General features: G+C 45.4%; 1 protein-coding gene across 11 annotated transcripts in view; it reads right to left on the bottom strand.

The window, feature by feature from the left end:
* Positions 1-25,033, bottom strand: part of Atp2b3 (ATPase plasma membrane Ca2+ transporting 3) — a 79,253-nt gene that overhangs the window by 18,707 nt on the left and 35,513 nt on the right. For 5 of the 11 annotated variants that reach the window (XM_021187392.1, XM_029534129.1, XM_029534127.1 and 2 more), the window contains 9 exons: positions 19,871-20,105; positions 17,027-17,206; positions 16,817-16,904; positions 16,306-16,412; positions 15,033-15,224; positions 11,640-11,853; positions 11,140-11,351; positions 9,836-9,943; positions 7,342-7,524 (listed from right to left, as the gene is read on the bottom strand). In XM_021187392.1, coding sequence (XP_021043051.1) covers positions 7,342-7,524; positions 9,836-9,943; positions 11,140-11,351; positions 11,640-11,853; positions 15,033-15,224; positions 16,306-16,412; positions 16,817-16,904; positions 17,027-17,206; positions 19,871-20,105 — 1,519 coding nt within the window. Of the gene's footprint in view, positions 1-2,548; positions 2,703-3,012; positions 3,078-4,366; positions 4,552-7,341; positions 7,525-9,835; positions 9,944-11,139; positions 11,352-11,639; positions 11,854-15,032; positions 15,225-16,305; positions 16,413-16,816; positions 16,905-17,026; positions 17,207-19,870; positions 20,106-25,033 lie in introns of those variants that run through there. The other 6 variants (XM_029534128.1, XM_021187396.2, XM_029534126.1 and 3 more) reach the window with 4 other exon arrangements.

Genomic DNA, 25,033 nt, shown 5'->3' with positions numbered 1-25,033 from the left:
GCTAGTATCTACTATGCCAGACCTGGCTGCCTATGGGATCCTGAATAGGTCCTTGCCCTTGTGGGCACTTGTCTTCTCCTGGTTTATGAGGGTCCTGGGTACAGCAATTTGTGAGAGTTCTCAGAACTTAGAAGTTAGGTTTTGAACTCTAGATGGAACTGCTGTGTGGCAACAATATATTTGGCCAGTGGCTTCCAGAAGCAAAGCGGGCCCCACTTGGGGTTGTCAGGTGATTCAAGCAGCATCTTCTTCCACAGTGAGTCTTTCTTAGGCTGCCTACCTTGTTTTGTTGGGACAACAGGACCCCTATACCTTCACAGCAGCCCCCTCTTCAGAATACCCTGCCACCCACCTCTCACATCTGCTTAGGTTCCTCTGGAACAGTTCATGAACAGCAGGAGGGTAGTGTCTCTCCCACTGTACTTACCAGGCACTGTTGGGATCCGAAGGTGGGAAGGAAGGGAACAGATGGCCATGGAAGGAAGAAGGGAGAGAAGCAAGAAAATAAAGGAAGAAAATAAAGACCATATTTAGAGAGGAAGTGGGAAAAATGCAGTAGGCCTCATCCGGGTAGTGTAAACATGTGAGGATGGCCCTCAGAGGCTGTTAGGCTCCAGTGAGGGCTAAGACCAACACTGTAGAAGAGGTCTGGGGCATACACACAGAGTCTTGTAAACTGCCCTCCAACTGAGGCAATAGATGGACAGATAGACAGATGGATGTACAAACAGGCAGGCAGGCAGGCAAACAGACAGACAGACAAACAGATGGGAGGTGCAGAAAGATAACACTGAAAAATGTGTTAGAAGTCACTGGGGAGAAAAGCGGTCATGCAGATTTGTATATTCTACACCCATTCTTTATATTGTTCAGAGGAAGGGAGCTGGTGATGTCCACCTGGGCATGGCCAAGGGGTACTGGGAGGCCATGAGCCAGTCTATCCTTAACTGATTTGGTATAACATCCTGCTGGCCTGTCTGGGTAAAGTAGCCCTGAGATCCATCTTGGTCCCATTTGGGTTTGCCAAGAGCACTGGCTGCTTTCCAGACCAATAGTACATTCCCAGCCCATATCTGTGGCCCAGGGGGTGTACAAGCTGGAGGTGCATGTAGCCTGTGGTTTGGAAAAGGGATGTATGTGCACATACATCTGTGCTATTCTTGAGGGGCCGTTATCCTTTCCTTAAAAGGCAGAGTGGCCCAAAAGAAGAGCTTAAGGAAGAGGAGGGCACCTCTCACCAGATCCTAAAAATAATAATAATAATAATAATAATAATAATAATAAAGAAAAGAAAGAAAAGAACAGAAAGAAACCAAGCAAAAAGAATCTCGAAGAGTCTGTGATGGGAAAAACGTGAAGTAGTTAAGGCCTTCCGACTGCGTGGGAGTGGCATGTTCCGAAGGGAGCTGCAGGGGACTCACTGGAAGGAAAGACTTAGTATTGAACTATCCCAGCAGGGGCCCTGGACTCATACTCGAAAGTTTAGTGTTCATTTTTGAAATCTCCTCACTTTGTTACCAAAAGCAGGCAACCTGAGTACAAGGCCCATCCCACCCCAACCCTGCCTCCACATGGTTGCCTGCATTTTCTCCTGTTGGACGTACCACAAGGTGACAAATTTAGCAGTCTAGTGGCCTCTTCTTTGTCTTTGTAAAAAGATGTGAGCAATTATGCAATTATGGAAGCTTCTATCTAGTCAGACCAACCCCAGGATTCTCTTCAAAATGTGAATTGCACGGTGGGAACTTGTCATTGAAATGTCCTGGCTTCTCTGAAGAAGGAGTAGAGAGGATTGCATAAGATTGGGTTCAGATCCTCCAGTACTGAGGCCTGTTTGGAAAGAGCAAGATGCTTGGGGACACACAAAACAGCACCTGCCTGGCCTCTGAGCTCCTGTAATCAGGGCTCCTCTAACAAATCCTGGCTCAGGGTGGAGCCTACAGGGCAGGCACCTGCTGCTCCAGAGAAGCACTCTTGGTTACCATTGAGCCCACCTGGGGACTGGAGACAGGGGCATCCTTTGGAAGCCACCTCAAGGAGAATGCTGGAAGTTGTCACTTTCTTCCCCGAGGAGACTGGCTGGATTCTTCTGCTGTAAATGATACCAGACTGTGGACCTTTGCTTACCCCAGAAGGGTAGCCCTGGGCCACATGCTTTCCTGATTCTCATCCCATAACATGGAGCAAGTCCCCAGCCTGATACTAGACACCACTGGAAGAAGCCTGAGTTCATGAAGAACTATGGGAACATGCGGACAAATTCAAGAAAAGAAAATGAATGGTAGCAGGAGTTCTAAATGCAAACCAAAATCCAAATAAAGCAAAGGACGAAAGGTCCGGCAGTGCTGTGGGGTCATTTCATAAGAGAATATAGCTTTGGAGAGACACCGTCTGGCAGGAAGGACTGGACAGGGCAGTAAAGAAGGAACAGAAAAGCCACGGTGAGCAGAAATGCAAGACTGGAAAAGAGAAGGCAGAGTCGGGGGTTGGGGAGGCTTTATCTTCCCCCAGGTGCCATTTATGAGAGAAAAGGGAAGTCAAGACTCACTGCCAGCAGCGCTGGTGGGCTTGGCGGCAGAGAGAGTTACGTGAGTAGGGGTAGAAAGATTGGTTACGTCATGGAGCTGGCTGAGGACCGAAGACCGCCGGCGCACAGCACCCTGAAATGACCCGCTTCTCTTGAAGGTACTCACTACCTCCATCTGTGGGAAAGAAAATGAGATAAAGGTTGGCTTGCATGGAGGTCCAGGCTACCACACAGGGTGGGGCTGGGTGAGCAGGGGCCACACTAGGGACATATGGGGCCAGCAAAGCCTCAGCTAGGTCAGCCCCAAGCCCTGGAAGCTGATAATGCTTTCAACAAAGCCATAACCAAGAGAGGGTTTGCTGGGCAAATGGTTAGTAGTTAGGAGTGTGAGAGGGAAGGGTCACTGGTGGGGGACACACAGCAAACATTTCGTAGGTCACTTGCATTCATGAAATGCTCATCAAGAGCCACTCCTCAGTAAGTACCTGTCTGGCAATACTTCCTTATCCTATTTCGGTAGTTCTCAACATTTTTTTCTGTCCCAACACACCTGAGAGATACGACATGCTCTTATTAGAAAGTGGAATTATTCCCCATTGTGTATATGGGTTGGAGGATCTGACCTAAACCCCTAGGAAATCACTGCCGTTGTTCATAGTCCTCTTATTAGAGGGTTTCTTGCTCTGTCCTGCTCTGCTGATATAGTGTTGATAACCACCCAGATTTCTGCAGTTCATTGAATTAAGGGGGACTCTTAACAGTAGATAGATTTAGGCAGAAGAGAGGCTTCCAAGAGCACAGGCTTCATCTCGTCAGAATTCTTCCCACAGCCCTCAAGAATGTAGGCTGAGAGGACTGAGGGACAACTGCCTTCCACCTTGTCCCCACTCTTTGAGCTTCCTAGAAGATGAGACCCATAGGAGAACCTTGTGGATAAGTCCTGCTAGAAGCCTCCTGACTCATTGTCTTTGGGTTTTCTGACTCTGTCTTTGACATTGTGGCAAATACAGGAAGTGGGTCTGAAGGAACTGCAGCTGAGCAACCGCAACTAGTGTCGTGACATTGGAAGACTACATGCGTAGACTCTGGGAGGCCAGAGGCAAGGTACAGTGGCTCTCAGACAATGGCTTGACTGGGGAGAGAATCTTTGAGGGTGGATCCAACATCTGGAAAAGTACCATGTAGTTCATTGAATAATATAATATAATAATATTATATAATAATATAAGCAGCCAAACCAACATTCATTCCGAATTCTAAAGCACTCTTCTAGCCTGGTCCACCTGAAGCCCTGCTGTGGGAAGTCAGTGCCCACCAGTCTCCTCTGGCTTGCTGACAGGGTTTCTTCAAAAGAGGTAGATTTACTGTTGACACCCTCCTCCAAACAAAATGCCTTTCAACTGTGAACTCAGTGTGGAAAGACTTGTCATCCTTCCACTCAACCTGCTTTTCACTCAGTATAGCTCACTTCCTCACTCCTTTCCTCAAGAGAAGGCTTTGAGGATGTGACTGCATCTGGGAGGAATATGTTGTATATAAGGTTGGATATCTCATGAGATGTTTGAAGCAGTGGTGTTGCAGATTCTGGGGAATGGAGTTGCTTCTTTAGAGAAGATAAGGGGTAGAAAACCTGACTTTGCTGCCTCGGTTTTTCATCAGTCTCCATGCTTTTCATAATGTTCCCCATGGGATAACCATATCTATGAAATTATCACCGTTACCATCCTATCCCGCCCACTCCCAACCAGAGGCACCAGCACTGGCCAGGAACAAGTCTCAGTCACTGGTGAGTACAAAAAAGACAGACCACGTCATGAACATTCAAAAAGCTACATGTTCTAGGTTTGAGGCACTCTCTTTTATTATGGAACAGCACTCTAGCATTTGGTGCATTGATACATTAGTATAGAACAGTGGTGAAAGTGGGCATCAAGTTACTTTGCAACAGAAAATGTTGTACAGGCCTCCGAAATCCGGGGAGCAATTTTGTGGTTCACAAGATCCAGAAATCTGGGGCCAGTTGCCTGGAAAATACATACAACCTGAAAAGCCTTCCATAGGCTTTAAGTTCTGTTTTATCAAGCAGTTTTTTTTAATCAAATAGAATAACTTGAGCTAAAGTGACTGCTTCATCATTCTTGAGAGGCATGGTAAATCTGACATGATAAAGCCACCTTAAAATGCCATAGGAGTTGAGATTCCCATGGAGGAATAAGTATGGCTTTATTGGGGGCTAAGAAGGTGCTTAAGGAACTGGTACTAGCCCTAGATCTCACTGGCTGGTTTTGGGCCACTCTCTTTTTCTTTGGGGTCCCATCTCCTTGCGTACAAAGCATTGACACTGGCAGGGAACAGTCAGAAGTATATGGAACACCAAGATTTCAGCTAATGGGACCCACTTCTGCTTACAGGCACACACAAAGACACCATGTATACATGGTTGGCCAGGCTACCACTGACTCTCTAGGTTGGAATGGGGTTGTTGTCTTAGCAGGTAGAAATGCCAACTCTTATCTTGCATTACATGACAGAAATAAAAGAGGCTGATGTGGAGTGGACACATTGCTGTACTGTTTTCATGGGCTGGGCTTTGCATCAGAACTGGAAAATGACAGATAAGATCTGCCCTGAATGGTATCAGGAAGGGGTGCTGGGTGTGGTCACACTCAAGGTCTCCTGGAAGGCACATTTAGGTGGCCACAAGCACATTGGGGAGATATGAGGGCTTTTTTACTTGACAGTTACTATGCATTTATGCTAATGAGTAAATATTTATTATAGGAAACAAAGCTACCTATGCTGGACCCATTCCTGTCCTGGGCACTGGGCTGGAGGCATTGGCTTACCTAATGGGAAGAGGAAGCTTAGGCTAGAGATCTAATGGCTGTTCTCCATTTCCCAGGCTTCATCTGAATTCTATCTAGTGTAACATGGCTCAGACGTGGGCCCAGTATATCCCTCCCTGGACATACTGGAGTAGGTTCTCAGGATGCTTGGTCCTTGAGCTATCCCTTCAACTTGGACTTCTTTAGTGCCACCTCACCCAGTCCTGAAAGATTCTACTCTCTAAGTAGGTTCCCCAAGGAATTTTGTCATATTCAGGTTCCCTGTCCTGACCTCAGTTGCACAGATGTCCCATGGTGGTAGGAGAGAGTACTGTGAGAAGGAGTTATAGACTTGGCAACCTTTAAGTAGGCTTTTACAGCAGAGAGAGGAGAGAAAGAGAGAGAGAGAGAGAGAGAGAGAGAGAGAGTCCCGAGGGTACACAGACAGCAGCAAGCAGGGAGGCAGTATGGGTAGGCAGGGTGTACATCTGGAAAAGCAGCAGAGAGTCATAGAGAGGAATGTGGGGTTGATGTCAAGAACTTGGAGCTTGAAGACCACAGTAAGAAGCTGAAACTTCATCCAGGGGATAATGGAGACAAACTCCACAGGCCCCAGGGTGATGTCAGAAGGGTAGAGATGAATAAGGACAGATGGGAGGCAAGGGGTGATCACAGTGCCCTGCCAGTGGCAGTCATACCTGCAGAGCCTAGAAGGGGAAGAGAGGCATCTTCAGAATGGATACTATTAGATCATGGGGGTTGTACTGGAGTACCCCAAGTGCAGCTTGGGTATGAGTCCTGTGCCAAGTGTGGCAAAACAGCTGGAAGAATACATCGGGAGGGGTGTGAAATCAAGTCCTACCCCAGTGACCTACCAGACTACCAGACTCCCTAGGAGAATCTACCCAGGTGATTCTGCTTTAGCTGTTAAGTTCCTAAAGAGGAAAAGTGATTGCACCTATAGCAGAGATAGTGAGGCATCAGAGAGAAAGTAGCCCAGGCCTATGGATGAGTAAAAGTGCCAAGGTCTCCTAGAGGATACAAGTTAGGCCATGGGGAATTGTCTATGGCACAGGCCAGTCCAGGAGGCTGCAATGTGGGGAGGCCTAGTGGACTGGTGGGATGTTTCAGCTCAGGCTGTTTCCTAGCAGGCTCTCCCAGGCATTTTCAGAATGAAAGAGCACGAGTGGGGTGGGAGGTGGAGATACCAGGAAAATAAAGACAGAGAGAAGATGGAAAACTCAGAAGGAACATCTAGCTGTCAGGATGAGCAGGCCTTGCAGACAGTAGTGAGAGCCATTCGTGGGAGCGGTGGCCAGTGCAATTATGAGAGGAAGATGAAAACAGGCAGCACTATGGGACCTTATAGAAGAAAGCTGGGCAAGAAGGGACTTGGGCAGAGAGCAAGTAGCCTGGCACATGGGTTTTTTGAAGTCTTCACTACTACCTCATGTTGGTTGTCTGATGTTTCTGGGAACTATAGCTGATGGCTTTGGCCTTGACCAGTTTAGCCTATGGAGATTTGGACTAACTTGGTGGTAGAGTCCACTACCTACAGAGGCTCTTGCACAATAATTACAGCAGACTCTAGTGAACAGAGAGCTAGCCTAAGGCTCCTTGAAGTTGCCATTTTCATCCCACACACCCAAATACAACTTGCCTATTACCTGAGAAGGTCTTGCCAAGAAAAGTAGACTGTGCTAGTGCGTGCCCTTGAGAGAACCACTAGCTGCTATCACATGTTCTTATCCAGCTACGAGAGAAGCTACCTGGGCACTAAGGGAGGTGTCAGGGAGAGGTAATCTAAGTGACCAGCCAGTGGCGAGCACCCATATATGTGGTAAGAGGGGAACTAGCCACTGCTCCTGCATACTTTGGAGGACAGATCCAGGGAATTCCCTGTTGACTTTGGGGTCTGTCTACCTGGTTTCTGCTTCTTGCCTGTTTTCTAAGGCAGCAAAATAGGAGTCACATGGAACAGCAGCTTACCTGTGTCTGGATCCGGTTGAGGCCCCGAAACCAGAGGATCTGGCCCCTGCGGAGCTCTCGTTCAGCATGGTCAATTTCTTCTTCCCCTTCGGCCAGCTCTTCATCAGTCATCTCGTCCTTCCCAGGCCCATGCCCTGCTTCCTTCAGGCACTTGAGCTGGCTGGTGGGGATGGTGGCAATGACCTGGTAAAGCCACAGTCAGAGGGCAGCAAACAGAGGTGGCCATGAGCATAAGCTCTATAGTGGCCAGGAAAAAAACAGAGGGCCCACTTTTCAGAGATAGAGCTCACATCCTAGGCTTAGCAGACTATAAACTGCTGCTCCTTTCTACATGGCAGACTCTGCTCAACTAAGCCTCACCCAGGGCTGGGGAGCAGAAAAGCCCATGTATAGAGTACTATGTGGATTGACCTCAGGAGTCAGATGAGCTCCCTAGCTGATAGCACTCCATATTTACTGGCCTTCATGGTTGCTGGAAGAAAAGCTAAATGCCCTGAAGCTTGTGCCTGGAAAAAGAAGGACCTAGAAAAGTGCTTGTGATCAGGGGCGGCCAGGGAGGAAGAAGTAACTAGGAGGGAGACATTGGGAAGGGTAGGAGGAATGAAGGGAAGGCTGGGATGTGCCTTTCACTATCTGAGTGGATGATGGTAGGTCATCCTGTCTCTCTTACATTTCTGTCAGCATGCCAGGAGTGGCTCTAAGGTCCTTCACAGAGATTCCCTTTTTATTGGAGTTTTGCCACTTTGAATGTATATTATTTGTATAATTAAAAATATCATGGGTGGCTAAGCTACAGGCTGGCAGCATGTATACATGGGGAGAACGGCAGTAGCTATTAAATCAGGGAGTTTAGAGGTTAACTAGAGGCTAGCATGTGCAGGGAAGAGTCAAGTTATGTGGAATTTAGGCTGTAGAATATGAAGGGACTTCATTGGAGTATTAGGCCTAAGTGCAACAGGATGGGAGGTTCAGTGATAGAGATTTATTGAAAATGAGATGGAGAAATTTCATGAGTTGTCCAGTGGTTAATGCCAGGGGTCAACAGAGGCTAGCTTCTACCATTGCTGAAGGGGGTCTCTGTGGACAGTTTGGTTGGGGACACACATCAATGGATAAAGAAACAAAACTCATAGTGATATAACCTAAATGATACCTACTTATGCTCTAGTGGTGAGCCCTAACCATCAGTTTGGAAGTATTTGGAAGAGGAAGATAATAGAGGTTAAATGAAGTCATTAGGTTGGATCCTTGATCCCATCAGATTTGTGCCCTTATGAGAAGAGATACCAGATAACTCCATATGGGCACATAGTGTGAAAGTAGCCACCCAGAAACCATGAAGGGACCCTTACCAGACACTGAAGTGGCTGCCCTTCATATTAGACTTCAAGAGAGAAAATACATGCCTTTACTGTAACTAGAGAGCTATCAGTCTCTAGTAGTTTGCTGTGGCAGCCTGAGCTGATGAAGACCCAAAGAGAAGTAAGTCCTGGCCATGGCTTCTCATAGCAGTGGTCATAAACTCTGGAAAAAATGCTTTCAGAAGTCTATTGTGCACCATGGAAGGGGCTGGCTTGGCGCCTGAGATTGTACTGGCTGCCAACACCCAAGTGTTGCTTCCTGATCTACACACTGCTCCTTTGGGGGTAGCTGCTGCTCTCAGGTCTGCAAGTGTTTTCTACACTTTCCATTAAGTCAAAACACCTCATTTCTCTCGAGATCTCCTTGACCACAGATTTTATAGCAGAGTATTATTTAATTTCAAATATATTGGGACATTCCAAGTACCACAGGCTGCCCTTCCTTCTATTTTGTTTCTTGTACTGTTCGGTATGGATTCCAGGAGTTTATGAAAACTAAGCAAGAGTTCTATACCCAGATACGCTGTAGTCCCCTTCACTCTGCTGATTATTTCCTTTTCTATGGCTAAAGGTTCTTAGTTGTTTTTGTTTGTTTGTTTGTTTGTTTGTTTGTTTTTGTTTTTGTTTTTTGAGACAGGGTTTCTCTGTATAGCCCTGACTGTCCTGGAACTCACTCTGTAGACCAGGCTGGCCTCAAACTCAGAAATCTGCCTGCCTCTGCCTCCCGAGTGCTGGGATTAAAGGTGTGTGCCACCATGCCTATCTTGGTTCTTAGTTTTAATAATCCCATTTGTCAATTCAAAATATCCAGGTTTAAGGAGATTGTTTTTGACTTCTACCATGAGAAAGGAAACTGTGGATGATTTTACAGGACAATGTGACATTTCAACTCTATTCTCTCATTCCTGAAGTTGTGACTTGTGACCTTGCCCTCAGGTTATATTATGTCATAGGCCTGAGCCTGAGCACATAGCACACACTTTCCCGGTCATAGGTTCCAAGACTGTGAGGCAGGGAATTGAGATAATGGGAGGCATAGGTGAAACAGGATGCCTGGCTTCTTACCCACTTTGAGGTCCATCAAGAGAAGCAACCAGAAGGAAAGCCATGGTGAGAAACTTGATGACACTCACCTGTCCCCAGACCAGCTCCCCAACACCAACAAACAGGCACCAGAGCCACTGTTCTGTGGACAGTGGGGAACAGCTGAAGGGCTTCCCTCCAAATTGGACAATGACAATCTGGGGGAAAAAAATGGAAAGTGGTAGACGGAGTAGCAGTCAAGATAGTTCCTATTTTCTCTCTGTCCTGCTCAGACTTCTACAAACCTTGCTTTCCAGATTGACTTTGTCTCCCAGGAGCCAGATCAGCCTGGTCATAGTCAAGGATTTGCTAGCTTCCTATCCCTTGGTGGACCAGCCACATTCTGGGAAATATCTTGACATTCTTTTACAGGTTACTCCCTTCTTTTCTCCCTCAGTAAATTCGTAAAGACTCCACAGACTAGCTGTCTACAGGGCCAAGGGTATCAGTATGGATCAGCAAGTAGCTTCACATGCTGACACCCACACCCACCTCCCCTCTGTTGCCTCTAGTCTTCAGATGAGACCCAGCTGTCTGGATCATCTTTCCGGCTTCTGCAAGGCTATTTTCATTTGCCTGCTCTGCATGACCCTTTAGTATAAGTGGTTGCCCTGTCTTGGCCTCCAGTCTTGATTCTTGTCTACTTCAGGGGTAGTTATACACCCAAGGGTAAGATTTTCAAATGATAACCAACCAATCCATAGTATATAACCCGACCATCTCAGGGCCAGGTTCTAGGCCTATCTACACTCTGTGGTGGGCTAACATGATTTCATGCTAGCCAAGATGAAGTCTGTTGACTTTCTCATTCATTTTGCCCTGGAAACCACAGAAAAATTCCCCTGTCATGGATTCTTTACTGGCACTTGGGAGTGGCCACAAGGTATGACATGCCTTTTTGGGATCTATGAACAGGGAACTGCATTTCTATGATAGTCATTCCCTGATTTGTGGGACTTACTATATCTGAAGCTTTGTTTGAAGATACTATACTTAAGAGCTTTCAGCCCCTCCTGGGAAGTTGAACTGGCCTACCAGCCCACAGTGTTGTAGCAGTCAGTTTAGTATGTCAACCATGTGTACAGAAAGTATTTCCTAAATAATCTTCCACAGTTATAGAATACCAAGTAGTTAGGTGCTATAAATGTGGATGGTTGACCCAGAGACAGGTAAGGAAATAATATTTTTAGTGCCATGTGAGCAGGATGGGAGGATAAAGGCCTTCCATAGCTTTCTTGAGCTAGTAGGTTAGATGAAAATGAGGCCCAGCAATGTTTGGAAGATTAAGAACCACTGCTCTAGATTCAGGGACAAGGAGGCCAAATATAACTTACCCTACTTTTTCATGTCCTACCTGAATTCCAAAGGTGCCCAGGACAATGGTGCAGAAGATGGGGTTGCTGAAGATGCCATCAAAGACATTCCTCTCACCATGGATCTTGCGAGCATTGATCTCATTGAAAAGCTGCATCATGACGAATGTGTTGAAGATGATGGTATAGTGCTCTGACGGTGGTGAGTGCAGAGGCGCATTCCTTCCACTGTCAATGTCAAAGAAAAGCTCCCCTAAAATCAAGAGAGAGGTAGGGGATGAGGAGGGAGGCTCTCCTCACACCAGTGGCCACCCTCCTATACCATATCTGCCCCAGAGATGTACAGTAGGGCACATCGTGAAGGGTAGCAGAGAGGATGGACCAAGGGTATAGAGTAGGACTGTTCTTTTCAGTGTGTAACTGCTGTATCCCATCCTGTGCCAGACTGAGGATATAGGCAGGGTCTAAATATAAGGCCACAGCAACAGTATCCTGAAAACTTTGTATATCGGCTGAAATGTATGCTGAAGGTCCAATTTACCAACAAATAGCAGGGTAAAGATGATGGTGAGCTGGTAGACAGCATGTCCAAGTATGTTCTTCATCATGGTGCGTGAGATAAGAGGCTTGTCCCGGCCGTATGGCTTCCGCAGAAGCAGTGACTCAGTTGGGGGTTCCGTTGCCAGGGCAAGTGAGGCAAATGTGTCCATGATTAAGTTCACCCACAACATCTGCACAGCTTTGAGAGGAGAGTCCTGTGGAGATGGGGCAGTCATCCTTCTGAGGGTTGGTCATGCAAGCCCACACAGAGAAACCTTGGGGTGGGTAGGATAGGTAAGCCTGCTACTACTGAGAAGAAACTCAACTTTGCCAATGTCATGAGTTCATTCCCAGAAGCCTGTCACACAAGTTTCCTCAGGTTGGCAGAAGTTTTCCACTGGGCGTTCTGATTCTCACCTATCTCCTTCTCTTCTTGTCTAGTGGCAGTGATCTTAAAGGTGTGGCCTTTGCAGGAACCACAAAGTCCCAACTTAGTTACTAGGGCTTTCAAGACATCCCTGCAAGACTGCCCAGTAACAGTCTTTGAAACCAAAGCTCTCACCTCATAGGGCAGGAAGAGGCAGAAATGTTGACCCCAACCCGCTTTCTTGTCAATTCAATGAGTGTCTCTTTAAAAATCAGCTTCATATTCAAGAAGAAGGAAGACCAAAGTATGGATACTTTGTTCCTCCTTAGAATAGGGAACAAAATATCCATGGAAGGAGTTACAGAGACAAAGTTTGGAGCTGAGATGGAAGGAAGGACCATCCAAAGACAGCCCCACGCAGGGATCCATACTATATACAACCCAGACACTATTGCATATGCCAGCAAGATTTTGCTGACAGGACCCTGATAGAGCTGTCTCTTGTGAGGCTATGCCAGTGCCTGGCAAACACAGAAGTGGATGCTCAGTGTCATATATTGGATGGAACACAGGGCCCCTAATGAAGGAGCTAGAGAAAGTACCCAAGGAACTAAAGGGTTCTGCAACCCTATAGGAGGAACAGCAATATGAACTAACCAGTACCCTCAGAACTCATGTCTCTAGTTGCATATGTAGCAGAGGATGGCCTAGTTGGCCATCACTGGGAGGAGAGGCCCTTGGTCTTGCGAAGATTATATGCCCCAATACAGGGGAATGCCAGGGCCAGGAAGCAGGAGAGGGTGGTTTGGGGAGCAGTGCAGGGGGAGGGAATAGGGGACTTTCAAGATAGCATTTGAAATGTAAATGAAGAAAATATATAATAAAAAATTGTTTTTGAAAAAAAAAATCAGCTTCACAGGGTCCAGATGTACAAGACCATAGATGGAGTCAATGAAATAAAATAAGCTGAGAGGTCCACAGACAGAGAGCAGATGAACATTTCCAATACTGGTGAGGCAATGGGAAGTGGCTACTAATGGGTGTGAGGTTTCCTCTGGGGACTATGAGAATAGTCTAAGAGCAAGTAGAGGTGATGGTTGCATAACACTGAATATACCAACCCATGCAATTCTGTACAAATGGTTAGGATGTATTATGATGTTATTCATACATGACTTAGGTGTCAACAAAAAGTCCTTGAAGGGCTAGGGAGTTAGCTCAGTTAGCAAAGTGCTTGCCTACAAGCATGAGAACCTAAGCTCAACCTCTAGAACATATGTCAAATAAGTTTGGCACGGTGGTGTGAATTTGTAATCTCAGGGATGGGGAGATGAAGATGTGAAGATCCCTAAAACTTGCTGCCCAGCTAGCCAGCCCAAATCCGTGAGGCTGGGGTCTTACTGAAAGGCTGTCTCTCAAACAAACAAACAAACAAACAAACAAAAACAAAAAACTAAACCAAAACAACAACAACAACAACAAGGTAGATAGTTTCCAAGGAACACCAAAGATTGACTTCTGACCTCTACATGAACATGAATGCATATGCATCCACACCTTGCCAACACAGAGACTTTCATGTGTACATACTTGCGCATGTGAGCGTACACACACACACACACACACACACACACACACACATCCTTGAAACAGCCAAGCTGATCAGCAAAACCAGTTAAGTACTTGGTAACAATAACAAGAATCAATAAATTCTGCCCTCCAGCCAATGGGGAGGATGAAATCATTGAGAAAGGGGAAATCTAGCCAGGTAGTGGTGACACATACCTTTAATCCCAACACCCAAGAGGTAGAGGCAGGTGAATCTCTGTGAGTCCCAGGACAGCCTGATCTACATAATGAGTTCTAGGACAGGCAGATCTGTGGAGGCCAGAGGACAACTTGCATGAGTAAGCTCTCTATTTCTACCCCGTGGGTCTCAGGGAATTGAACTCAGGCCATTGAACTGAGTACACAGAGAAAAAACAAAACCTTGGAAAAAAAAACAAACCAAACCAAACCAATAAAACAACAACAAAACCACCACTACCACCAGTAGCAGCAGCAGCAACAACAACAACAAAAACAAAGCAAAAAAAAATCCCAAGAAAGAAAGAAAGAAAGAAAGAAAGAAAGAAAGAAAGAAAGAAAAGGGGAAAAAGAAAGAGAAAGGGGGAAATCTGGAGATCCTTTGTGAGTCATCCATTGTCCTCCCAGATCTAGACCCAAGAGAGTGGAAGACATATGCTCATTGAAACTTGGACATGAGTGTTCTTAATAAAGTGGAAGTAGGCCAAAGGTTGGTAAGTGGATTAATGACAAACAAAATGAGGCCTACTGGACTATTATCCAGCTATGAAAATGAATAAATCACTGGCCGAAGCTGCAACATGGATTATTCCTGAAAACATTATGAGTGAGAGATGCTAAGAGCAAAGGCTACATGTGGAACCTGCAAACTGGCACAGTGGATAAAGGTGCAAACATATGGCCTGAGTGGTATGTGTCACCACTACCTGGCTAGATTTCCCCTTTCTCAATGATTTCATCCTCCCCATTGGCTGGAGGGCAGAATTTATTGATTCTTGTTATTGTTACCAAGTACTTAACTGGTTTTGCTGATCAGCTTGGNTGTTTCAAGGATGTGTGTGTGTGTGTGTGTGTGTGTGTGTGTGTGTGCACGTTCACATGCATAAGTGTGTACACATGAAAGTCTCTGTGTTGGTGAAATAGAGACAGAAAAAAGTGGTAGTTGTCAGGTGCCTAGAGAGGGATGTGGAATAATTGCTAGTAGGTGAAAGGTTTCCTTTGGGATGGGTGAATGTATTCTGGAACTAGATGGTAGTGGTGGTGATAGTATGACATTGTGAATATACTAAAAAGTTTACTAATTGGTTAGCATGATCAGTTAAGATTTTTGGTATGTGAGTTTGATTTCAATTAAAAGAATCTGCAGCAAAGAAAACACTTGTTCTCAATATGGCCCTATTTAAGTCCATACTACTGCCCTTAGAAACCCCTGGTGCCCACCTGAGTAATGCAGGCACCTGTGAAGGCCACGATCACAGCTACCACGTTGACTGTCAACTGAAACTGCAGGAACTTGGAGATGCTGTCATAGACATTGCGGCCCCACATGACCGCCTTGACAATGCTGGTGAAGTTGTCATCAGTCAGAATGATGTCAGAGGCCTCCTTGGCCACATCAGTGCCTGCAATGCCCTGGGGGATGACACACAAGCACAGTGCCTATTTTTCAGTCTCTTTTTGGCCACCCAGCCCACCTGGGGTGGTTCCATGCCTTTCTCTTTTAAATAAAGTCCTAGTTGAATAACACTTGTTTTAATCTAACATCCTATGCTGCAAACTGCATGATATCACTTGTGGCTGTGAGGGGGCTTTTGCTACTAAACAACATAGTTGCTAACAATGTGGACATCCATAGAGCTTCCACAATGCCCAGCTGCCATTGAGTGGCTACTTGCTAGCTGTTGCTCTGGCTTTTTGATAAAGCTCTGAGAAATGTGGGCTGTATAGGTAGAGTAAAGGACCCATCATTTAGCTACATGGCAGACTCTTGCTTCTCCACCACGCAAGCTTGGACACAGCAATACATATCAAATCTGTGCAGCCCTTACCTACCCCATCTTGGTCTTGGTCTTGGTCTTGGCCTTGTGACACCAGCCACTCTGGGAAACTCAACTTGCTCTGTCCTCCCAGTTGTGAGGCCCAGGAATTACTCCACCCTATGACTACACCAAATGTGGACTGAGTGAAAAGGTCTTCATTTCTGCTAGAGTTGGGAAAGATGACACCAGGCTCCTGCCCCCTATGTGTTGGGGTCATGGTTCATCAGGTGGGCAGTGCCTAGAAGGCACTGCTCACCAAGAAAAGCTAGATCTATAGGAACAGAAGGAGAGAAACCAGAGGAAGGACCCTCTGTGGTCTCTGCTCATCACTCTTGGGGCCAGAGGTTACTTGGAGTGGACTGAGAAAAGGTGATTGTGGGCAGATGCCATTGTTGACAAGCCACTGTTCATTCTTCCTCCCTTTCTTCAGTGGTGTAGTTGGGTTCCACTGTCAACCTCTGATGTACTGATACCAAATATCTTTAAACAAATCACATATGCATTCCTTAATGATCAGATCCCATACAGTCCCAAATGGTCAAGATATGAGAGAAGGAAGCTTCTAGCACTCTGTCACCTGCCCTGGCACTGGCTCTCCACTTTCTGATGCCAACTTAAGTCCAGGAGACAGGATTTCATCTGTGTGATGAACTGATTTAGTACCAGTGGCTTACCATGGCAAAGCCCACATCTGCCTTTTTGAGGGCTGGCCCATCATTGGTGCCATCTCCAGTCACAGCCACCACCTGCCGCTGCTCACCAGTCGTGCTGTCAATAATGCCTAGAACACAGAGTGTATCTGGGTAAGGCTATATGCCAGAGGTTGGTATGGGTTGCTTCTGTTGCTCCAGGTTACTTATGGGAGATCAAGGCTCCTGGCTTTATTGTGATAGCTTCACCTTCCTATTTCCACCAAGGTCTTTTGCTCAGTAACACAGATCAGCATGATTTGATAGAAAGGAAGGTCTAACATTGTCTGAATTAGATGATTGTCTCCCTGTTCTGGGCCTCAGTTTCCCCATTTGTTCCAATGGAGGGCAGGGCAGCCTTTATAAGCCATTCTTAGTTGGAATTTTTCTAGTCATTGGTTCTAAGCTCTTCCAACCAAGAACCTAAGAGCAAGTGACAACATGCAGGGATGCCAGATATAGCCACATGTTGAAGAGGGTGAACAAAGTTGGTTACCTTTAACCAGAGTATGTTTATCAGTAGGCGATGACCGGGCAAGCACGCGCAGCTTGGGCCACACTTTGTCCAGCCGCTCCTGTTCAATCTGGAGGAAATAAGAGAGACATCAGAATCTAGACTGCAGACAGGCACTGTGCCTGGGATGACTGGGAAGCTAGCAGAGGGATGGGGAAAGCAGAAGCTCAGGACAGAGATGCAGGGAGCTACCTCGCCTTTCTCATTTCGAATTCTTCTGTTGAATTCTTTCCCCTCCAGGCACAGGAAGTCCTCTCCTGGCTGGATGATGCCACACTTAGCTGCGATAGCCCGGGCAGTGTTGATGTTGTCTCCAGTCACCATACGGACTGTGATGCCAGCACGCTGGCATTTTCGAATGGCTTCAGGGACCTGGGAGAAGTAAGAGTGATGGGTGGGGCTGGCAAGACAATCTCATATTTTGTGTTTGGTACAGATCTGCAGGAACCCAAGTCCCAGCAAATCTATCAGTATAGTGAACCCTATGGTTCCAGTTCAGGGTTCTTAGAGTGTGGTGTGAAGGAGTTCAGAGGATGGTCTACAGTGGGTAGGTACTGTGGGCTGGTACCCTCCCCAGCCCAGTAGCCAACTGTTTCCCGCCATCTCCTTCACTGTGCCTGGCCACAGAAATGAGCAGTTACGTAGACCTACCTATGAATGTTTCCCTCTCTTGTCTAGTTTGTTTTTGTTGTTTTTTGGTCTAGAACACAACTATTTTCTTCAGGAATTAATCTTTGTCTGAGCTGTAGATTTTATAAAATCTATTCACTAGAGGAAGGGGAATATTACTTGGGGTTACAATGCATGCATTTCTTTTTCAAATAGCATAGCATTCTAGAACTAAGGAGAAAGAAAGAGAACCCCCAAGCACAAAGCACAAAACAAGCCAACAGGGTGGGAAGCCATGAGACCAGCCTAGGGGTTTTAACATCATTCCAATACTGGGCAGATGGAAAGAGCAGTTTTCAAACATGATATGTGTGGCTCTTTAGGCCCTGGGGAGGCATAAGGGACAAAACAGGCAAGATGGAATAGCATATGCACTAGTGGTGAGGAGGGCCAGTTTAGAGTTTGAAGAATTGAATGAGGCAAGGCCTAGGTCTTTGAATTCTTTAGTGAGTACCCTGTGAACCTGAGGAGGAAAGAATGTAGGACGTATCTAGATCTAGCCTACTCCCCTGGCCTATGGAGACTAGAGAAGGTAGGGTGGGCACAGATGGACAGAGCAGTTTGGGGATAGCCAGTAAGCAAATAGAGGGTGGTGAGCAAGAGCAGAGGAGCCTCTTCTTAAGGCTCCTTAAGGCTTTGACAGTGATCCAATAATCAAAGCCTGAACTGTCAAGTGTCAGAGAAGGACATGCCTTGAGCAAAGTCTAGCTGTGAAAGTTCACTCCCCTCTCTCCATGTGTGTGTGTGTGTGTGTGTGTGTGTGTGTGTGTGTGTTGTGTCTCCTTATACTAAATCTCAAGAACACATCCTGTTCTCTTAAGTTGTTAAGGTGCTGCATAAGACCTTCAGTAAAGATAACTTCTTGTCAATCAGGAGAATGAGGCAACTCTTCAGCTTCATTTCCCAAAATGTCTGTAAGCCTTCTTCTCTACTGCTGCCAAGTGACCATAATAAGCCTAAGAGCTAGGAGCTTGGCATAGGGTCACCCCAGAATCCAGGTGCAGCCATTACTCCAAGGCCTACCGACATATGCAGTCTCTAAGTTCTTAGTCCCATAGCCAGGTGGAGGAACACTTCCTCCAAAGGATACCCTCCTTTGTAGAGCAGCCTGTTCCCTCCTTGTCTATTTTGACCCATTCCCTATCTTATCAAGGCCCCCATAGCACAGCAGGGAGTAGAGGCCTGTAGAAGTTCCCAGGTCCACTCCAGTCCATCTGCTGGACTTTCTGTGGACACAGTTCTCTGTCTCCCTCTGGTGGCCATCCTGTACTTTCCCAGCAAATTTGACTAAGACCCATGGAGGTTTCCCTTGTGCTTGCGTCAGAATCAGGACCTGATGTCAGGTCTTCCCAGTAACTTTATGGCGGAACTCCATCTCAACCATTTTAAGACACAGAGGAACTGACCTTTTCCCCTGGACCGCTCTGTCACCACTGAGACTGAAATAGGCTCTTCGTGTCCTGAGTTTCTACACTGGACTCCCCAAGGTACTCACTGAGGTTGGGTCCTGGTTATATCTTTCTCAACATGTATCTGTGTTTCACATTTTCTGAGGTGAAAATCTTCAAAAATATCACTGCACAGCTGGCTCCAGGGCTCACTCTGCTGCCAGCCTAACCTAGCCCTGTTGTGCTGAGTACAGGGTGTTCTGCTGATAGCAACCCATGTCTACTCTTTAGATTCAGGGAGTATTTGTTTTAGAACTGAATGTCTTTTCTTTGTGATCCTGTATGCAAAGCTTCTCATCCTCTGTCATAGCCAAAGCTCGAGGCTAATGGGCAGGATCAAATAGTCTAACATGAGGTGGATACCAACAGACAGGACTGGAAAGATAGAGGGCCCTTTCACACTATTTTCTTGAGGATCCATTCACAAAAATCTCCCATCTTTAAAGACCTGCAAATATAACCATCACACAAAAAATGTTCAAGTCGAAGGCTTTAGTGACTTCCCAATGTCAAGGCCATCAAGGGCATACCTTTTTCATTTTGTGTTTGCTTCAGCCACAAGATCCTTGAGATCTTACCCCCCCCCCATTTTGCCTCTATTACAGCTGCAAATTTCCATAGGTTCCACAGAATTCCCATAGGTCAAGGACAAGAGAGCTTGGCAAGGGGATCAAAAGCACTAAGGAAGGTCCCATGGCCTTGAGAGACTCCAAGTCTCTGTTTTCCATGCTGCTTTATCTATAAATAGGACAGGAAGAGGTGTAAGATCTAGGAAGGTGGGAGAAAGAGGCCATGTGTGTTTGTGTTCTAAGCCTACAGTGTGCAGATCCAGTGTGGAAAAAGCTACCTTGCTACCTATTGGACAACCTTGAACCTGGGGAATAATTACTACAGCAGCTTCCAGAAAGTGGGCAGCTACCTCAGGTCTCACAGGGTCCTCGATGCCCACGACAGCTATGCAGGTAAGGTCACCAACCACCTCATTCTCATTGTCCCAGTCAGGCTCCTGGATAGCAGAGAAGTCCCTGTAGGCAATGCAGATGGTGCGGAGGCCATCACAAGCCATAGGCTCAATGATCTTCTTCACCATATCATCCCGGTCCCGAGGACGAAATCCTCGGAGTTCACCATTGCTGTTTAGGATGTTCGTACACCTGGGGCAGGGGAGGAGTAGTGGGGTAGATAGGGACAGGGAGTAAACAAAAGGAAACAGTGCCAGTCATACTGAATTAGGATAGGACCTTAGCCAATGATGTTATTAAACACACACACACACACACACACACACACACACACACACACACACACACAATGCAGAGGTGCACAGATAGGGGAGAAGACCATGGTTGAGAAACTGGAGGGATGCAGCTGCATACTAGCAGCAGAATTTGGGAGAGGTAAACAAAGATCCCCTCTTCCCACTCTAAGAGAGAGCACACAACTTAGACCACATCTTGACTTGAGGTTTCTGGCCACCAGGAATTCGAGGTAATAAATTTATGGTGTGTGTGTGTGTGTGTGTGTGTGTGTGTGTGTGTGTATGTGTGTATTCGTGAAAAAGCAAGAATGAACTAGATTACTGTTAATTAATTGAGAAGTCCGGTGTCCTGTTGAGGATTCTGTCTCCAAGGCCCTTGAGGATAGATGGAAGGACCCATATAGGTGAGGCAGAAGGATTCAGGAAAAGAGAAAGGCCAAGACCTAGGTGAAGTGTGCAGGATGAGAAGAGGTAGGAGAAGCAGGGATGCTCAGGGGTGAGGCTTCACACACCTTCCCTCATTCGTATATAGTTTTATTGAGATACAATTCACAAACCACACAATTCATCCATTAAAGTGTACAATTCAACAATTTTTAGTATATCTTCAGATGCATGCAACTCTCACCACAGTCAGCTTTAGAATATTTTCATCATTTCTGAAAGAAACCTCACGTCACAGTCGCACATGGCTGTTGTCCCTGCACTTAAGATGCTAAGGCAGGGGCTGGAGAGGTGGCTCAGTGGTTAAGAGCACTGACAGATCTTCCAGAGGTCCTGAGTTCAAATCCCAGCAACTACACAGTGGCTCACAACCATCTGTAATGGGATCTGATGTCCTCTTCTGGTGTGACTGAAGATAGCTACAATGTATTAATATACATTAAAAAATAATATTTTTTAAAAAATATGCTAAGGCAGGAGAACCTCGAGTTCCAAGCTAGCCTGAGCTACATAGTGGAGAGTCTGTTTCAAAAAACAAACCAAATGAGGACTGATGAAATGTCTCAGAGGATCAAGGTGCTTGTTTCCTGCCCGATGACCTGAGTTCAATCCTAAGGACCAACATGGTAAAGGGAGAAAACAGACTTCCTTGTCCTGTGACTTCCACTTGTATGTACACATGCATGTGCACATGATGTACACACATGAACTCACACAAACAATAAATAAACTAGGAGCTATGGAGATGGCTCAACTGTTTAGAGCACTGGCTGCTCTTCCAGAGGATAGGATTGTAATTCCCTGTACCTACATAATTACCTTTAACCCCATTTCTCAGGGGATCTGATGCCCCCTTCTGGATTCCATGGGCACTGTATGCATGTGGTGCACAGATATATGTGTAGTACAGACATACAAACAAGCAAAATCCTCACATACATCAAAAAATAAAATAAAATAGGGGATGGAAAGATGGTTAAGAATAGTAGCTGTTCTTCCAGAGGGTCATGGATTAATCCTAGCACTCACATGAAAGCTTGTAACTGCTGTAACCCCAGTTCAAAGTGATCCAATATTCCCTTCTGGCCTCCATGGGCACTGTACACACATGGCACATAGACATACATGTAGACAAGGCATCCATACGCATAATTCAACAATAATTTAAAAATGTAATAAAACCAAAGATAATAAAGTAAATATAAAAACATCAACAGGAAAAACAGGCAAATTGGATTTCATCATGATTTGACACTATCTGTGCATCTACAGACAATATTGGAAGAGTGTATGTTCAATAAGGACTTAGTAGTCAGTATATAGTAAAGATTTTTTTTTTTTTTGGTTTTTCGAGGCAGGGTTTCTCTGTGCAGCCCTCGCTGTCCTGGAACTCACTCTGTAGACCAGGCTGGCCTCGAACTCAGAGATCCACCTGCCTCTGCCTCCCGAGTGCTGGGATTAAAGGCGTGCGCCACCATGCCCAGCTTATAGCAAAGATTTTAAAGCACAAGTAAAAGACAACCCAACTCTCTAGCATGGTCTTCCAAACATTTCCTAACTCCAATCACAAGTTAATCCTAAATTTTCTTACACGGGACCAGTTATGGTGAAAGCAGTGATCCTAGTTCTTGGTACCAGTTTCCTAAATATCCCTCAGTACAGTTAAGGTAACAACCAAAGTGAATTATCACATATATGCCTAGAAATAAAACAGTTGGGTCACATGGCAGTGCCATGCTTAACTTCCTGAGAAACCATAAAATATAAAAAATGTTTTCCAACATTATTACCAGTGTTTGTGTGTGTGTGTGTGTGTGTGTGTGTGTGTATACATATGTAAGCAGGTATACAAATACATGTATGCACACACATGTGTAGGCCAAAGGTTACCCTGGATACCTTCCTCAATTGCTCTTTACTTTAGTTTTTGGACAGGGTTTTTCACTGAACCTGGAGCTCATCCATTCAGTTAGAATGCCTGCCCAATGAACTTCAGTCAACTGTGTGTCTCTCTCCCCACCACCACTGCCACTTTCTATCCATGGACCAAGTAACAGATGTGTGCTACTGCCACTCACAACTTTTACATGAAAGCTGGTCTTTTTGCTTGGTGTGGCAGACACTGAGCAATTGACATCTCCCTAGCCCTGGTAATACTGTTTTATATTTCCATCAGAAACAGAAATATTCTAACATCTTCTCATTTTTAGTGGTATTTCTAATTTTCAAGAAATGTAAATTGAAATTACCAAGAGACCCTACTTTCCACCCAATAGAATGGCAACAACAGCATTAAAGAAAGCCTAGAATGTTCTAAGAGCTTGCCAGGTAATTCTGGTGGGAACTCAGAGGACTAGAATGCTAATGGGGATGCAAATGGTAAAGCCGGTGCTTGCAAGATTTCAAATGAGAACAAGGACAATACTGAAAATCGGACTAGAGACCATTTGTATTATGCTATGTATTTGTATTATGTCTACACTTTTGCCCATGCTCTCATACTCAGTGTGAGGTTAAATTTAAAGGTGATAGACTAATTAATCTGGCAGAAGAAATTTCAAGATGGTTCAGCAGGTGAAAGCATTTGCCTTCAAGCCTGATGACCTAAGTTTGACCCCAGGACCCACATTGTGGAAGGAGATAACCAACTCCCACATTAGTCCTCTGGCTGCTACATATGTTCGTGCACATACATGTGCATGCGCACACACACACACACACACACACACACAGAGAGAGAGAGAGAGAGAGAGAGAGAGAGAGAGAGAGAGAGAGAGAGAGAGAGAGAAATTGTGTTATAAGGTTCCAGCCAAGAAGCATGTTGCTGAATGATAGTGTCACTTTAGAAGGCCAAGCATTGCACTGATACGATAAGAATGATGTCTAGAGAGAATCTTAGAAATTAGGAAGGCCACAGTTCAGGGATGTAAAAAAATACAAATTGTTTTCAAAGACTATGTAGGGTCTCTAAGATTTTTGAAACGACAGCTCCAGGATACCCAGCTTGTCCCAATCTGTCTAGTGAACTATTTTTCTGGGATTGTCCCATTTATTCATCTAGTAAGGGACTCAGAAGCCACTGCAGCCATGGTTCATGTAGGCCCATATGTAGCTCAAACTAGTGGTTGGCCTCAGCATACTGTGTGTGGTGATTTTGCAGATGTTCAGAATGTAAGAGTTGCAGGCTTGTAGATGCTTCCACCTAGATTTTAAAGGAAATCCCAGGGAGCCAGGAGATAGATGTGTGGTCATGTCAGGATATGTCTACATAGTACACACAGCTATGAGGGTGAAGCTGAAGCTGCAGTGGATACTGCAAGAAGCTGGAGATGCCTACACTATGTATGGAAGTTCTGCTGAAGAAAGATGCAGAAAGCCAACTCAAAAGAGGGGCATCAAGAATAGAGAGGTAGGGCTATCTGAGCCCTTTGTAGACATGTATCAGATGCCATTGAGCAAGGAACTACATGATTTAATGTTATACTGGCTTTTTGTCTTGCTTTGGTTGAACCTGCACTTGCTGTGAATCCATTCTTGCCTTTTGGAATGGGAATATTTCCTCTGTGCCATTGTATGTTAAAAGTACATAAGTTGTTTTTGAATTTTATAGGGATTCAATACTACGTGTGAGTGAGGCTTTGAACATGGACTTCTGGAATAGTTAAGACATTAAGGAATCTTGGGAGTAGACTGAGTGCGTTTTTCATCATGAGATGGACATGACACTTTGAGGACCATATATGGAATGTTACTCTGAATCTAGAATGACCTCCAAAAGGCCTATGTGTTAAATGTTTAGTCTCCAGCTTTGTGCTGTTGGGAGGTAGTGGAACTGACTATGGGCAGATACACTTAAAATGGTAAGTTCAAATAAATCTTTAAAATTTTTCTTTGGGTTTATTCAAGACAAGGTTTCTCTGTGTAGCCCTGATTGTAGTGAAATTCAATCCATAGACCAGGCTGGACTTGATCCTCAGATCTTTCTTCTGAGTGCTGATAATAAATTTGTGTTGCTACCACTGCCCTGCTAAATAAATATTCTGAGTTTATTTTTTTTTCCTTCTTTGGTGGTAGTAGGAGGATAAGGCCTCCTTAAGTTTCTCAGATTGGCCTTAAACTCCTAAATTCTGTACATCCTCCTGCCTCATCATTTGATGAAGCTGGGAAGAGAGGTGTTCATCACTGTGTTCAGCTCAAGTATTCTAGTAACAGAAAGCTGATTGACAGTGTATGCCCTATAGAGTTAAGAATGCATACTCAAACCTGTAATTGAATGACCAAGAGCCCAAATGTGGAAACAATCCAGATGTCTGACAGTAGACCACTGGGTGAATCAAATGCTAACTAGCTCTCTGCCATTCGACCCCTGGATCCTTCTTC

This window comes from Mus pahari, chromosome X (genome assembly GCF_900095145.1).
Source record: "Mus pahari chromosome X, PAHARI_EIJ_v1.1, whole genome shotgun sequence".
In the NCBI taxonomy this organism is placed as follows: Eukaryota; Metazoa; Chordata; class Mammalia; order Rodentia; family Muridae; genus Mus; species Mus pahari.
The sequence above is the reverse complement of the archived record's forward strand: the minus strand, read 5'-3'. Positions and strand labels throughout refer to the sequence as shown.